The following is a 14727-nucleotide window of genomic DNA, read 5'->3' on the forward strand; positions in this document are numbered from 1 at the left end:
TGTGACTCCTCACAATATATGATATTGTCCTTCTATCCTAGACATCTAGATTGATCAATGTGAGGCATAGACCGTGTCATCCTCATCAATCTAAATCTTGAACTCCAAGTAGACTCACTCGATCAAATGAGCTCAACATCTCATGTTGACTCATTTGGGCATGGCCATGCACTTCGTGGTCTCACTCTATCAAGAATATCGATGTCACTCCTGTCATATGGGAGGGATAGATCCCATCTACATCACTCACATCCCTCTGCATAATTCGTTATATACCCAGAAATCGCCTTTATAGTCCACCCAGTTACGGGTGACGTTTGACGAAACCAAAGTACATAACTCCTTATGTAGGGAACCATGGTGACTTCAGGTCTAAGGACCAATAGTCATACTAATAGTCACATGAGAAAGTATATGACACTCATATAACGATCCATGATACTTTCTCATAGCGGGTCATTCAGTATATATTCTCCAATGCATACCCATGTGTCAACTTGATATCTATATATCCATGACTTGTGAGATCAAGTCATCGAGTTGATCTACATGCTAGTCTTATTGCATTAACATTGTCCCTGAATGTTAATACTCGACTAGGAATGATTAAGAGTAGTGTTCCCTATATCATCTCACTATCGATTCAACCAATCGATTGATATAGGTAAGAACCTTCTACTCAAGGACGTTATTATACTTAGTTTATTTGGCACCAATACAAGTAAGTATAATAACCAAAAACCAAATGTCTTTATTTATATAGAATATAATACAACAAGTTCAAAAATACAATCATCAAATGATTGGCTCTAGGGCTCTAGCTAACACATATGGTATAGTTGGATTCATCTAATAAAATAGTTTTTTGGAAACGCAGAGTTGTCTAGTTGGGTGTAGTGATGAATGACTTGTGAGGATGATTGAGAATCATCAACTACAGACCCGTCCATTGAGGAATTCAGGTTTGAGATTCAAGGATTTGGGGATCAAGGGAAAAAAAGAGGAAAAAATTCAAAACAAGTTCAAAGAATTGAACCTGGGATTTGGTGGCTCTGATACCATGTAGAAGGTAATACTCTTTTTTCATTACGATTCATCCCATCAAATGAGTACATATACAAGAGAGTTTCTTGTCTTACAAGAAATAATATTATAATATATTCTAGATTACCTAAAATAGAATATTCTAAATTATACAACTTGCACTTTCTAAAATAGAATATTCTAAATCATACACCTTCTAAATTATACACCTTCTATAATTATACACCTTGACTCATCGATCGAGCCACACGAACTCACACATCTGGTGGGGGCACCACCACAGCTTGATGTACTCCCTATGTCACTCCCAGAGTTTAGCGTAGACAACGATGTCAAACACAATGTGCTACAGGTTGGTCGCGATTTTCAAGTTGCCAATGGATGAGGAAGATATAATCTTGTTATCGTTTGATTATAGGAGTACGTGGAGGAGAGGTGGATGGAAGAGGAGTTGTCGGAGATGAAAACGGAGGCAAGAGGTAGTGGAGAGAAAGACATTGGCCGGCAGAAAATGTAAACAAAGAGAATGTAAGGAAGAAGAAGGGGAGGGGATAGAAAAATAGAGAAAATATTCTGGTAATTCAAATTATATTATATTATAATTTTAAAATGTATCAAATAAAATAATTAAATTTATAATGTAATTTTGATTACGATTACCCCTCGCCAAATCCTACGGAATTCTTAAACCTTACTCAAGAGACTGCCGATAATGCAAAACGGCGTTAGAATTATTATTTTTTAAATAAGAATATATTTTAATGTTAGATAAATGTGTAAATAGTTTTCATACAGATTTATTTATTTGTTTATTTAAAGAATAGGAATTTCAATAATTTGAATATAGTGAGTAATAATTTAAAGGCCAAAAATAATAAAATTAGATTAGGAAGGATAATATCGCGCTGTCGTCTTCTTCTCGAGCGTTCAATTCAAGTGTCATCGAGGCTGCTCCTTTCTCCTCCTCGCCCTTTCGCTTCGCTGGAGCAGCTGATTTCCGAGAACTCATCCCCGCTTCCGTCCATCCTCCGCAGATTACTCACCTGCCATTACCAAGTCAGTGCTAGGTTTTGACGGAGGGGGCATCGATGGAGAGGGAGAACTCGGCGATCGACAGGGAGGAGCATGACGTGGACTTCCTCTTCGGCGGAAGCACCGACGGCGACAGCGATGCGGGGGGCGGGTCGGACAATGGAGAAGAGGAGGAGGGCGTGGAGCGGTCAGGTAGCATATTCTCTCAGCAGTGGCCAAAAAGCTATAGGTATCGTTATTAGACATATGCTTCTCTCTCTCGCTTTGTTTGTATCAGTGCTTTTCTTTTTTGAAAAAGGTACCTCCTTGGGAGTATTGAACTGAAATTATTTGTTTCTACTGTCCCATTGATCTGTGTAACTGGCTAAGAAGGTAAGCAAGAACGCGGACGCTTTTCGATCTTTCTTTTATGATTCAAAATGATGGAGAAGGGTCCCAGAAAACTTGATTTAATTATTATATGAAAGATCTTTTCTTTTTTTTTCTCCCACTACTTCGAGCAACAAGTCCTGTTCACTGACGCACGATTTTGCAAATTAAAAACATGATTTTTGTTTCCCCAAGAGGACGTCATAATCTTTGGGATCCTCTGAAGCCTGAACTTGAGGCTATAATGTGCGGATGAATGGATTCAATTGATATAATCCATTGAGATGCTTTCCGTAGTTGTCGATGTAGCAATTTTCATTCCAGATGGTGAGCTTGTTGTATCGTTGGGGACTCACTATGGCAGGATCATCGATATATCAGCGTGGGTGGATTGCATCTCTTCAAATTTTTCATCACACTCCTTTGCAGTGTCAAGGCACCCCCTCAGTCAACATACCCTGATAGTTAAGACACTCTTAGATTAGGTGTTCCCTTTCAGTTAGTCACTGAACTCTCTAAGTCACCCTTTAGGTTAGTCGTCTCCTATGCACAGTCGTCAACCTTTGTTAGTACACTCTTTCTGGTAGTCAACACACACTTCTGGGTAAGTATTTTTTAACACTTAGGCATTAAACTTTGTTGGTTTACCCTCATTCAGGTAGATTGACTTGCCTATTTGGGATGGTTGTCACCAATGAATTTATCGTTGGTCGTCAAGCAACCCCTCGGATAATTGACACATGCTTTTCAAGTAAGGTCAGCTAAGGCCTCTTTCTTTAAGACAATATTGCCATTCCTGGGTGTTTATGATTTATCAGTAATCGTCCCCCAAGATATAACGATCTCTTCAAGATCTATTGGAGAGTAACGAAGAAAGAATTGAAGAGGAGATATTACAATTTGAGATTAAGTGATTTTAGTGAGAGATCTAGGGTCCTTATCTAATGATGGAAAGACCTTTATATAGTGATAGTGATGGAAAGGTAGTCGAAACAAACAATGTGGATGAAATATTTTTATTAATGGGAGAAAAGACAGAATTATCTTCTCTTCTCTTTTCTCAACCAAAAGGGGGAGTTGATTTGTTTCATAGTGTTGTTCATCATTGTCATTATCTAACGTGCAGTCAACTATCATATCAGTGTTTACTAACTGAGGAATTTTTTACCCTCAACAATTTTGATCAATAATGAAAATCTTAAATCAAGCCCATTGAGTTAATTAAAAACTTAATTTAATCAATTTAATCTCCTCATATGACATCCCAAATATTGATCCTAAACTAATATATTCTAGCTTAATTTAGGTCCTCCAATTTCTCGCTTCTTCGATATTCCTTGACCTTGGCCCACAAACTAATATTCACGCATACGGGAGTTAACACTCATGTGTTTGCATATGTGGATTGTGCTCATACATGAGCGATGCACTTGATCAATCAAGCCAAACTAAACCAATGAATTTCATGGTTTTCCTTCATCACTCGAACAATTTTGAACATTAATTTCTCATTCACAGCTTGATAGCCCGTTTATGTCTCTATTTGATCACTTTATTGCGAAAATAAATTCCAATTTTCCAATACTTCCGTCTACATTTTTTGTCCATTTTTCTCTTTCTGGATGCTGGAATCATTTTCACTAATTTGTAGTCTATATAATTGTGTCAGACAACTTCTATTTGTTTTTCAAATATCTCATTTTGAGAACGGAAATTACTAGACATGACTCCTTATGAGCACACAACAGAGTGCACTACTTGGTGCTTTGTTTCCTCCTTAACTTGTTGATTCAAGGCTAATCTTTACGCATTGTCCTTTTTGTTAATGGTATGACAGATACCACCAGAACTAAATCTACCTAACTTCATTGATCAAGTTCTCCTATCTGCATATATATCAGAGGCTTATGACAGTTTTAAAAGGCTAAACTTTTACTAGTAAACAACAATTTCAAAATAAAATAGTTTGTTATTTTTTGTCCTATTAGGTTGCCATATGATACAAATGCAACTTAAATGCTTGTGTTGGTCAGCAACCATCTTCAAACCAGGGGGGTCTAATCTGTCTCCTAGTTTTTAGCAGTTGACCATATTTCTGTCATCGACACCTAAAATTTTTTAGGGAAAGCCATTGGCTTGAGGTTTACAAACTATCAGTTAATACAATGATATAGCTTTTTGCCATACTTGAACTCATACTCTTAATGCCATTTTTTTTTTGTTAAATATTCCTTCGTACATTGTGGATATTTTTTGACATTAATGGTTCTCTTGTTCTTTGTAGTTGAAACCTTTTGTCTTTTTTGACAGGGAAAGTGTTGATTCATACACAATTTCGGCATCACCAGCCTTCGGTTATCTTGGGCCTTTGCGTAGTCTTAGACTATCTAGCTCCCTTAGTCAAAGTGGACAAGATTCTGAATTGAAATTGCCTCTTCTGTCCAGTGGCATAAGTGAGAAGCAAGAATCACATGAAAGCATGAGGAAATCTCTTGATTTGGCATCAAATAAGTCAGTATCGTTTTCATTTTCTGGTGAAGGATATGCTCATCATGGATGTAGTGTAACTCAAACAGTCTTTAATGGTAAACTCATCTTCTCAACCAATAATACTTCTGTTAACCTTTCTCTTCTTTTTCTCTTGATATGTGATCTCCATTAGATCTAATTCAACTGATGTAAATTACTCTATTTTTTCAGTTTGTGCAAAATATATTTAGACATATGTTTCCGTATTAGCCATCCTGAAAGATTCTTGTTTTTGCTGATTTTGTTCAGGAGTTAATGTATTGGCAGGAGTTGGTCTTCTTTCTACTCCATTTACTGTGAAAGAGGCAGGATGGGCCAGTTTGGTAATGCTAGTTGTATTTTCTGCGGTTTGTTGCTACACTGGCATTCTTATGAAGCATTGTTTTGAGAGCAAAGATGGCATATTTAGCTATCCAGATATTGGTGAAGCTGCATTTGGAAGATTTGGACGCCTTTTTGTATCTGTGAGTTTTTAGCATTCAAGTTATGTTAATTAGCAAAAATAAAATAATGGTGTCTAAGTAAAGTGAAAATATTTTGGTTTAACATAATCAAGATGACCTAATGCTGATATCTGGATGATGCAGGTTGTTTTATATGCAGAACTATATGTAAGTTTCACTCAGTCAGAGGAAAGGAATTTGCTGTTCTGCATGATTTCATTGTTCTTTTTAGAACATTTACATGTTCTTCTTTTGATGATACAGGCATACTGTGTAGAATTTATTATTTTAGAAGGTGATAACCTTACAAATATCTTTCCTGGGACTACTTTGGATTGGGCAGGGATTCATGTTGATTCTATTCATTTGTTTGGGATACTTACTGCTCTAATTGTCCTACCGACTGTCTGTTTACGAGACCTTAGAGTAATCTCTTATCTTTCAGGTGTGGCTTTGATTTTCTTCTTGCATTTTGAGACTTTTCTGGAAGAACTACATCATGATTTCTTGAGTCTTTTTACAGCTGGTGGAGTGGTGGCCACCTTGTTGATCTTTGTCTCTGTAATTACCGTGGGTTTTACTGATGGAATTGGTTTCCATCATTCTGGTAAAGCTGTGATTTGGGGTGGCCTTCCATTTGCTATTGGTGTGCATGGTTTTTGTTATTCTGGGCACTCCGTGTTTCCAAATATTTACCAGTCAATGTCAGATCGAACAAAATTCACAAGAGCATTGTTAATAAGGTATGACATCTCTTTGTTTTTAATTCAGTTATTTGGAAGTATTCTTCATGTCGTTTCCTGAAAAGAGTATTTCCTCAACCAACTCAAAACAGTTTTACTCTGGTTACATTGATTTATGGTTTGCTTGCTGCCATTGGATATCTCATGTTTGGCGAAGGCACATTGTCCCAAATAACATTGAACTTACCAAAGAATTCATTTGCCTCAACAATTGCAATATGGACAACGGTAATTCTCATATTTAAACTTTGGATTCTTGTATTATTTTAAATTCCTCTCTCACCATTCACCAGTATTGAAATTATATGACTGTTATCAGGTCATCAATCCATTCACCAAATATCCTTTGAGAACTTATAATAGTTATTACTCTATTGGGGATTTTTTTAGTTTGTACTATTTGCTTTGACAGTCATTGTTGTATCCTTAGCTAGAAACAGGTATGCATTATTGCTAAATCCCATAGCTAGGTGTTTGGAGGAGCTGCTTCCACAAGAAACTGCTGATAAACTTTGGTGCTCAATGATGTTAAGAACAACACTCGTTATATCTACAGTGTGTGTAGCTTTTCTTCTGCCATTTTTTGGTACGTGCATTAGACATCATTGAAACATTGATGGCTCAAATTATGTATATTTCTTATTACTAGTTGGTGTTCAGTCTCCATTCCTTTAGTTAGGGACTAAATTAAGTCGATACTGCACTGGTCTAACTCAGCTAGAAACCAATAAAGTGCATCCTCTGGTTGTTTATACACAGTCCATTTCTTTCATTTATCGGATAAAGGTGCTTCACTTTAGGACTTCCTTACATAACCAAACCCAAACAACAGCGTTAACAGAGAATGTCTTTGACTTCTCTGCTTTTTGTGGAGTTTTTATTATTATGTCAAATTGAATTACTTCAGTTCAATGTATAATTTTCTCCAACCTTGCCAGTCCTAGGTGCTGGCATGGTAAAGTCTGGTCAAATTAGGTTAAAACAAAAGTTTTTGAGTTGGTCCATTTCTCCTACTGTAGTCAAACTTTCTTTGCTCTTCTCTACTTCATTTCTATTATTGGATATTCCAGCAAGATTTGTTGTTTCGGAAAGGTCCTTGGATAATTGTGCTTGAATTCGTTAGTGGATGTATGGATTGAAGCAATGTTATTTTAAGATGCCGGGAACTCCCAGGAGCCAAGGTCCTCTTATGGTATTTCCAGATTCGAGAATCTATACCATTAGTTCTTAAATAATGGTGAAATATATTAAGAGATAAATATAATCAGTGAAACATTATCCTTAGTCCTTGGATGAGAGGAATGATCACAATATGATAACACTATTTAACTTATATAATCTGGAATTCTGGAGTACATGTTCATTGCATAGATTGAGTGCTTTGTTTCATAGTTCTAATATGTTGATAATTTTCTATAACTTAATTGACTTTTGAACTTTTATTCTGGTACCATAGCAGGAGACGAAATATTTAAATGAAAACTTACTGCAGTGTGGAGCTCAATCAAGACATTTAGTTTCGTAGGCATGAAAACAAAGTAGATATATATGAGTTTCCTAATACGACAAGGGTTTTTAGTTTAGGTAGGTATCATTAACCGATAGAGTTTGTTATTACAAATCTATTAACCAATAGAGTTTGCTATCACAAATCCAACTGAGGAACTTTACCTTACAAGAGCAGCATATGGCAGTAAATATCAGTATCAGGGAACAGTTACTCCATCCACCTCTTGAGAGAATTTAGTAAGCAGATTGCACTGAACATCTTTTCTCAAGAGAGAAATGAGAAGATGTTGTTCGGTTTGTGGGTATGGTACATTTGTAGGAGGCTAACAAGGTAAGAAGCTACGATTGAATATGGGTATATGACCATGATGTTATGCATGTAGAATGTGGCTAGCCATGGCATTTTTGCAGTTGGCAACTATAAACATTAGGGAAGAAATTCTGTAGGAGGGAAAATCAACTCAAATTGTATGACCAGAAACTGATCCTATCCCCTCAACTAACCTTCACACTGAGGAAGCAAATGGTGCAAAAATGGGGTTCTTGAGGCAAAGTAAAGAGTTAAGCTAGTAGGATGGAGTCTTTCATTCTTCTGTAAACAAGCACATCAATGACATAATTTTAGTTATGATTTCTGTTTGCTGAGCATCTAAGTATCTCCTTTTATCCATCTCTGCATACCTATTTTATTGGGATTAAAAAAATTAATTGTATTAAATTCTTCTTGAACCATATCATTCTAATCTTTCATGTCATGATTGCAGGTCTAGTGATGGCATTAATAGGTTCACTTCTCAGCATCTTAGTGGTATAGTTTTTTTCTACTTTTGTATTTTCTGATCCATCTTAATCAGGCTTCAATTTGAGTTTTTATTTTGCCATATTGTTTAAAGCTGAATATATATCTTTTCTCATAGAAGAACGTAGTTCTTTATTCCACAGAATATGCTATAAAAAAATGGCATCACTAAGCTAATCTACAGTTTGATTTTTCTGCCTTGCATCAAAATATTTGGAAAATGTATGAAAATAAGATCACTAGGCCAATTTAATTTTTGTTGCGAAATTTGGCATGGATGACCGCTGACCTATGATATTAGCGACATACTGCTATGGAATAACTCTAAATAGAATGGTAGCATAAATCAGACAACAATAAAGAGTATGAACTTTCACGAGAGATTGGTCCACTTTACAAACTTCAGTTTCACTTTCTTTTCTTGTTATGAAACCCACATTCTCTTTCTCATTTTTTCCACCAGGAGATTCATTCTTTCATTTATCATAACTCTCTGTTTCTATGTACCTTCCCAGGCCATCATAATGCCAGCCCTGTGTTTCTTGAAGATATCTAGGAACAAAGCTTCACTCATACAGGTACCATGAGCGTACTTCATCGTTCTCATTGTTTCCCAGATCACTAGTGAAGCGACTAAAGTCGATAGTTCAAAAAAGTATACTCCAACCTAAGTTTTAGTTTGAGGCAGTTTAGTTCCACCAGCCTCATCGCGAGATTGAGGAATCTGTTATTCTTCTCAGGCAGCAGTTCTGTCAGCTTCACTATGAATTATTATTATTACTTACCGTCTGCATCTTTCAGGTTGTATTGAGCTTCGCAACTGTGGCAATGGGCACAGTGTGCGCTATCATCGGGACATACTCATCCCTGTCAAAGTTATCAAGCAATTACTGAGGTGCAGTACATGCACTACACCGATCATTCTCCGTTTGAAATGTTGTTGCATTTCAACCATTTCCTTTGCTGCAAATTTACTTCTGTAGTTGAGTGCATCAGCACGCAGAAGATGTTTGATAATACGATTTGTTTGCTATTTTCTAACGAACATGCTATATATTGCGATGCTCTCACTGAATGAAGAAATTTCTACCAGTAGGAACTCTGTTGGTCGTTTGCTTATTTACAGATTAATTCTCCTATCGAAAGCATCAACATCAAGTATGAGAAATGCAGACTTCATCTTCATCTTGCTTGTAAGGTCTCAGCCATGTCATCTGATCTCCTATCTCCAAATGAAGTGTCTGATGGGGTGCTCAAATAAGGCGACCCTACGCTGCCATTGTCTTCCCTCTTCGAAGCCAATGACTGCTGGTCTACATTGTGGTAGAGCTTTGCCACCGCAACCATCTTCTTCCACATGGAGCTCTGTCTGCGAGTCGCAGCTCTGAGCTCATCCCATTCCTGGTAGATGAATTTGGCCAGGAACAGCAGCAATGCGAGCGCTGAGACGGTGCCGGTGATGAGGAAGAGACCGCCGAAGCTCTGAAAGGTAAGGCTAGGTGAGTTCAAGTTGTTGCTCTGACTCGGGCAGTTGGATGGATCGCCAAACCATGCCTTCTCAATCTGACCCATCTTCTCCCCCTCTGTTATGGACAGAATTGCTCTCGATATGTCCGGCACAAGGGAGGAACCCAAAGGGAAGACCTACGAGACGAAAGGTAAAGATCCATGAACAATCCTGATAAAATAACTATTTCTGTGTTTTGGGTACCGAAGCTTACGAAGCCAAATCCGTCGGTTTTGTAGGTCGGGCCGACCATCGTGAAGTCGGTGCAGTGCTCGGAGAGGAAGACCTTGAGGTACGGTATCTCGTCGAAGATTGCGTCGACGCCTCCGTTAGCGCTGCCTTTCAGCAATGCCTCGGCGTACTGACCAGGCGTGCTGTAGTTCTTGAGCTTCTGGACATGGAACATCTCCTGCAGCATTCCTTGGACGAAAGACCCGTCTTGGTATCCGATGTTGACCTTCGTCTTGTTCAGCTGGCTCATGTCGGCCACCGTCGGCTGCAGCTGCTGCACGGTGAGCATCGACGTCAAGCTCGCGGTGTAGCTCGATGACAGGATGAGCACGACGAAGAACCAGATGATCACCGCGAACCTCGTCAGGTTGCTGGTCAGGTTCTCCTCTGAGACAGCAGAAAACAGAGACGTCAAGTAGAAGACGAGCGTGATTTTGGTTGGAAATTGAGCGTACTGTGTGAGAAGACGAGGGTGGAGAAGGCGAAGTAGAAGGTGGTTCCCAACTGGTTGGGCAGATCTCCGGCGAACTCTGTGTTCCCCCGGTGCTCGATTGCCCACACCACGAAGCCGGTGAAGATGAAGAAGCAGAGGCTCCCGAGCCACAACTCCGTGGTCAGTGGCAATAGGAAGATCCATATGTTCTTATCGTTCGAGCCCCGTATCGGCACGATCATCGACACGCCGGACTCTGTGAATGGCATAGTGAACTCGACGTGCTCCGATCGGCGGGCGAGGATCGTCGTGTCCCCCACTACCGCATCGAAGTTCCTGAGGAAGACCTGATCAACAAGGAGATCGTAAGACTGAGAGGAGTCCTCGAAAGGGATGTACTCGAAGCTGACAGCGTAGGGCAGCTCGTGGACGACGGCCTCAAAGACGTCAATGCAATAGCCGGTCACGTGCCTTCGGTTGGTCGTCGGATCGGTCTCCACCTTCACGAACTGGTCGAAGCCATGTTTCACCGGCACGGCTATACGGAGTTTCTTCCCGTTGGTTGGGATCTCCCAGCCTCTTGGCACCGCGCCGGCGTAGCCGGGCCAGAGGACGGGCATCAGCCCGGCTGGTCCGCTGGTTTTTGAAGTGAGCTGCTTAGAGAGGCCGTTCGTCGGAGTCCAGTACCCGATCGACCCCGCGGTGCTGCCGTTGACGTTGACGAACTCGAAGGCGGGCGAGATGAGTTCGCCGTTGAGGAGCCGAAATTCTCCGGCCAACCCTTGGAATCGACCGGCCGAAATAGCATCGCGCAGTGCGAGTCCTGAAGGGCTCACTCCGAGCCGGTCCAAGTCGGTGGAGTACGAGTTGCCGCTGGATTCCGGCCTCCGGAAGGCTGAGTTAATGAGCTCTGTTTTCTCGACGGCCATGGAAACCGCCCATGCTGCATCGTAGGCCCACAGTTGGTAGAACGTAGGATCTGTCGGTTCGTCTGCGGGGTGGTCGATTCGAAAGCGGCGCTTGAATCTGGCCGAGAAATCGGAGATCTTCTCGGAAGTTCTTATGTAAGGCCGCACGCCAATGACGCCCTGCATGGCCTCGGTGTCGTCGACGCCGAGGAGGTCGATGGCGTTCGTTATTCCGTAGGTGGCGATCCAAACGTACCCGGCTGCCATCATTCCGAGCTCGTTCGCCCGGCGGAACAGGCGAACTCCGAGGTCGGAGACCATGTGCACGACGAAGACGCGCGTCTCCATCGTCATGAGCTTGTAGAGCTCGCGGTCGAGCTCTGTGTCGGAGGCGGCGGAGCCAACGATGCTGCGGTAGGGGACGCGCGCGTCGGCGCCGTCCCGTAGAGCGTCGACAAGGTAAGGAAGGACGCCGGCGCCGTAGTTGGAGTCCTCGTAGACGGGGACGACTTGGCGCCAGCCGAAGTGGCGGACGAGCGCGGCGATGGCGGGGACCTGGGCGGAATCACTGATGGTGGCGCGGAGGAAGAACCGGTTGTGGGCGGGGGAGAGGGCCGGGCTGGTGGCGGAGAAGCAAACCACGGGGACCTGCGTCTTGTTGGCCAACTGGACCACAAACTCTGCCTCGCCGGAGGTGAGCGAGCTGATGATGGACTTCACCTCCACGTTCTTCAACAACTCCACCGCTGAAAATTAAAAAACAAAAAGAAGTCACCATGAGAAGAAATGAAAGTGGTCGACAATTGGCAGCAGTCGCTAACCTGCAGAGGCCGCTGCAACGACACCGCCGCCGGAATCTCTGACATGCAGAGCCACCCTCGTCGTGTAATTGCTGTGGCCGGCATAGAAGTCGTCGACGGCCATCGAAATGCTAGTCTGGCTCCGTTTTCCGACCATGGTCCCGGAGTTCAATATCACGCCGACATCCACCGCCCGTGGTTGCGCCGCCCAAACTACAGCGTCATCGCCGGCGAACCACAATAAAAAGAAGAAGAAGAAGGAGAAGAAACGGAGGATCAGGAATTCCATGGTCGAGTCAGTCGTCCTCTGCAAGAATTGTAATAATTGACACAGAATTGAGAGGAAGAAAAAGAAGAAACCTTGAACGAGTCAAACTAATGGCTTGGACGGCGACGTAGAAAGTCAAACAGACGGCTTGGAGCTAAAGCAGAAGACCTAGATTCCTTAGATATAAAAATAAAAACGCGTGAGTTGTCAAATTGTAGTAAATCGTTCATAATAAGAGACAGGCAAAGTAAATTATGATCACCTGGGGAATCGTGAGTGGTTAAATTGATTACGGTAAAAAGGCTAATAACCTTACTGTTCCCGTTCTTCAGGTCTTACTATAAATATGAATGGGTGGTTAAATTGATGAATCCTGAAGAAGTGGACGTACGAAAGAAAATCAACATGTCTGGTATGTGAAAATTACCATCGGAGAGGGATAATTATGTTGATCCTAAATGTTCTTTATATTCCTTTTTTAAATTATGTAAAAGTTGATAAATTATAAGATTAATTTATAGTTGACTGCTAAAGTGCTAAAGCGATGATCGAAAATTGATCCTGTGCCGTTATCACAAATCTAACCTCCTCTAATTAATTAATTAATTAATTAATCATCAAGTGTAGACTAATACGTGTCATCTACAAATTGATAACGAGAGGAGAGGATGTATATATCAATAGTTATTACTTATTAGACGGAAAGAAGACGTTGACTTATTCACGTCACACGCTAAGGATTACTCGTCTATACGTTACTCACCTTGAATACTCTGCCGGAGAATTTTAGAGAATTAGTTTAGTTGAAATTATATAAAATTAAATTCAATTAATATTTCGAGATGATCTCGACAGATAATTTCATGCTGCTAACAGAGCTAATTTTTTTTTTTTTTTAAAGCCCTGAGCGCAGATTATAAAGTGATGGAATGATAAGCCGTCAAGTGGTAGAGTAATCGAGCGGCTAGCAGATAGAGTGTATAGCAGTCGAGCAGACAGGATGGTCGAGGCGATAGAGTGATCGAGCGGGTAAAGAAGCCAAGTAGCAGAGTTACTGAGCTGTAGAGTGGATTGAAACCCACAATAGATGTAATTTTCTTGAAACAGATTTATCCCACCTCCAGCTATACTTCGAGATTTATAATTGTACTTCGATATTTTTTTAGATCATCTGTTTCTCAGAATACAACGATTAACTGTAATACACATCAAATATTAGTGGTCATGACGAACTGAAAGATATCCAATTGTTATCACGAGTATACCATCAAGCAAGAGATGCACGACAAAAAAAGATAGAGGAGGAATGTAGATGGAGAACTTCGGTTTTTCTTTTCGTGTGTTCTTCCTGTGATCACAACCTAGGTGCTTAGACTAATGGATAACATTTAATTATCATTACCTACCGAGCTATGAAACGCCAACGTTTAACTCGACCGTTTATATATTCTATATTAATCTTCAATTTAAATACATTTAAATAGGTAGCAAAATAATTTATGTGACAAAATATTGGTTCATTAGTTTAGGTAAATTTTTATCCCGACCGATCCAACATTCGACATGCGCAGGTCATACTCGCATACAAGTTAACTTATTTCAGTACAATCTGAGCCCTATATTTGTACCTCTGTAAATCTACGCGTGAGAAAAAAATCTCTCCTTATGCATTGTTCACATCATCAATACACATGAATCAATATAAACCAACTAATATACCTTAAAACTTCTTAAATAAAACTAAAATTTCATTCACAATTAAATTTATTTTCTTCTACCACTTCTCCTTAACATATATTTAATAGATTATTATTGCCAGGCGTCCTATAATTTATACTCCAGCAAGGGGTTTGGAATATAACTGAATTATATGTTATTGGTCTGGTAATTCCGATAATAAAATTTTATTATATATTATTGACCCTTTGTAACATTACATTATAAAATTATACGAAACAAAATAATTAATCTTGCAATATAACTCACCAAACATAGCCTAACATTCTGAAATGAATCGTTATCTTTTACCACGTATTAACGTCACCCGCACCACGGGATATACTTAATGATTATTTAATTTAATAAAAAAACAGAGAAATTGGAAGGTAAAGA

The 14727-nt window shown here is 40.2% G+C and overlaps 2 protein-coding genes across 4 annotated transcripts; one reads left to right on the plus strand and one right to left on the minus strand.

Moving 5' to 3' along the window:
- The first annotated feature begins 1941 nt into the window (after positions 1-1941).
- On the plus strand, positions 1942-9560 carry LOC122036902 (amino acid transporter AVT1A-like). Of its 2 annotated transcripts, none has more exons than XM_042596334.1 (12): positions 1942-2305; positions 4756-5030; positions 5224-5438; positions 5562-5585; positions 5682-5862; positions 5941-6160; positions 6253-6388; positions 6480-6499; positions 6601-6746; positions 8434-8477; positions 8984-9046; positions 9270-9560. In XM_042596334.1, exons 1-12 carry the CDS (start codon positions 2133-2135, stop codon positions 9360-9362), a joined length of 1590 nt encoding a protein of 529 aa, XP_042452268.1. In that variant the 5' UTR covers positions 1942-2132; the 3' UTR covers positions 9363-9560. The 2 variants fall into 2 exon arrangements, with proteins under 2 accessions (XP_042452268.1, XP_042452269.1); XM_042596335.1 differs by having other exon boundaries at positions 6318-6388; positions 6599-6746.
- Positions 9540-12739, minus strand: LOC122036899 (glutamate receptor 2.7-like). Of its 2 annotated transcripts, XM_042596332.1 has the most exons (5): positions 12369-12739; positions 11039-12293; positions 10662-10975; positions 10190-10593; positions 9540-10112 (listed from the first exon to the last, which is right to left on the minus strand). In XM_042596332.1, exons 1-5 carry the CDS (start codon positions 12634-12636, stop codon positions 9651-9653), a joined length of 2703 nt encoding a protein of 900 aa, XP_042452266.1. In that variant the 5' UTR covers positions 12637-12739; the 3' UTR covers positions 9540-9650. The 2 variants fall into 2 exon arrangements, with proteins under 2 accessions (XP_042452266.1, XP_042452265.1); XM_042596331.1 differs by having other exon boundaries at positions 10662-12293; positions 12369-12738.
- Between the last annotated feature and the right edge of the window lie 1988 nt (positions 12740-14727).

This window comes from Zingiber officinale, unplaced genomic scaffold (assembly GCF_018446385.1).
Source record: "Zingiber officinale cultivar Zhangliang unplaced genomic scaffold, Zo_v1.1 ctg223, whole genome shotgun sequence".
In the NCBI taxonomy this organism is placed as follows: domain Eukaryota; kingdom Viridiplantae; phylum Streptophyta; class Magnoliopsida; order Zingiberales; family Zingiberaceae; genus Zingiber; species Zingiber officinale.

Excerpts from the sequence above, each read along its gene's own strand:
- LOC122036902 (XM_042596334.1), top strand. The coding sequence starts at position 2,133 with ATGGAGAGGGAGAACTCGGCGATCGACAGGGAGGAGCATGACGTGGAC. Across the intron at positions 2,306-4,755 it reads CAGTGGCCAAAAAGCTATAG|GGAAAGTGTTGATTCATACA; the intron begins GTATCGTTATTA and ends CTTTTTTGACAG. Across the intron at positions 6,747-8,433 it reads TTTTCTTCTGCCATTTTTTG|GTCTAGTGATGGCATTAATA; the intron begins GTACGTGCATTA and ends TCATGATTGCAG.
- LOC122036899 (XM_042596331.1), bottom strand. The coding sequence starts at position 12,636 with ATGGAATTCCTGATCCTCCGTTTCTTCTCCTTCTTCTTCTTCTTTTTA. Across the intron at positions 10,594-10,661 it reads CACCCTCGTCTTCTCACACA|AGGAGAACCTGACCAGCAAC; the intron begins GTACGCTCAATT and ends CTGCTGTCTCAG. Across the intron at positions 10,113-10,189 it reads AAACCGACGGATTTGGCTTC|GTCTTCCCTTTGGGTTCCTC; the intron begins GTAAGCTTCGGT and ends TTCGTCTCGTAG.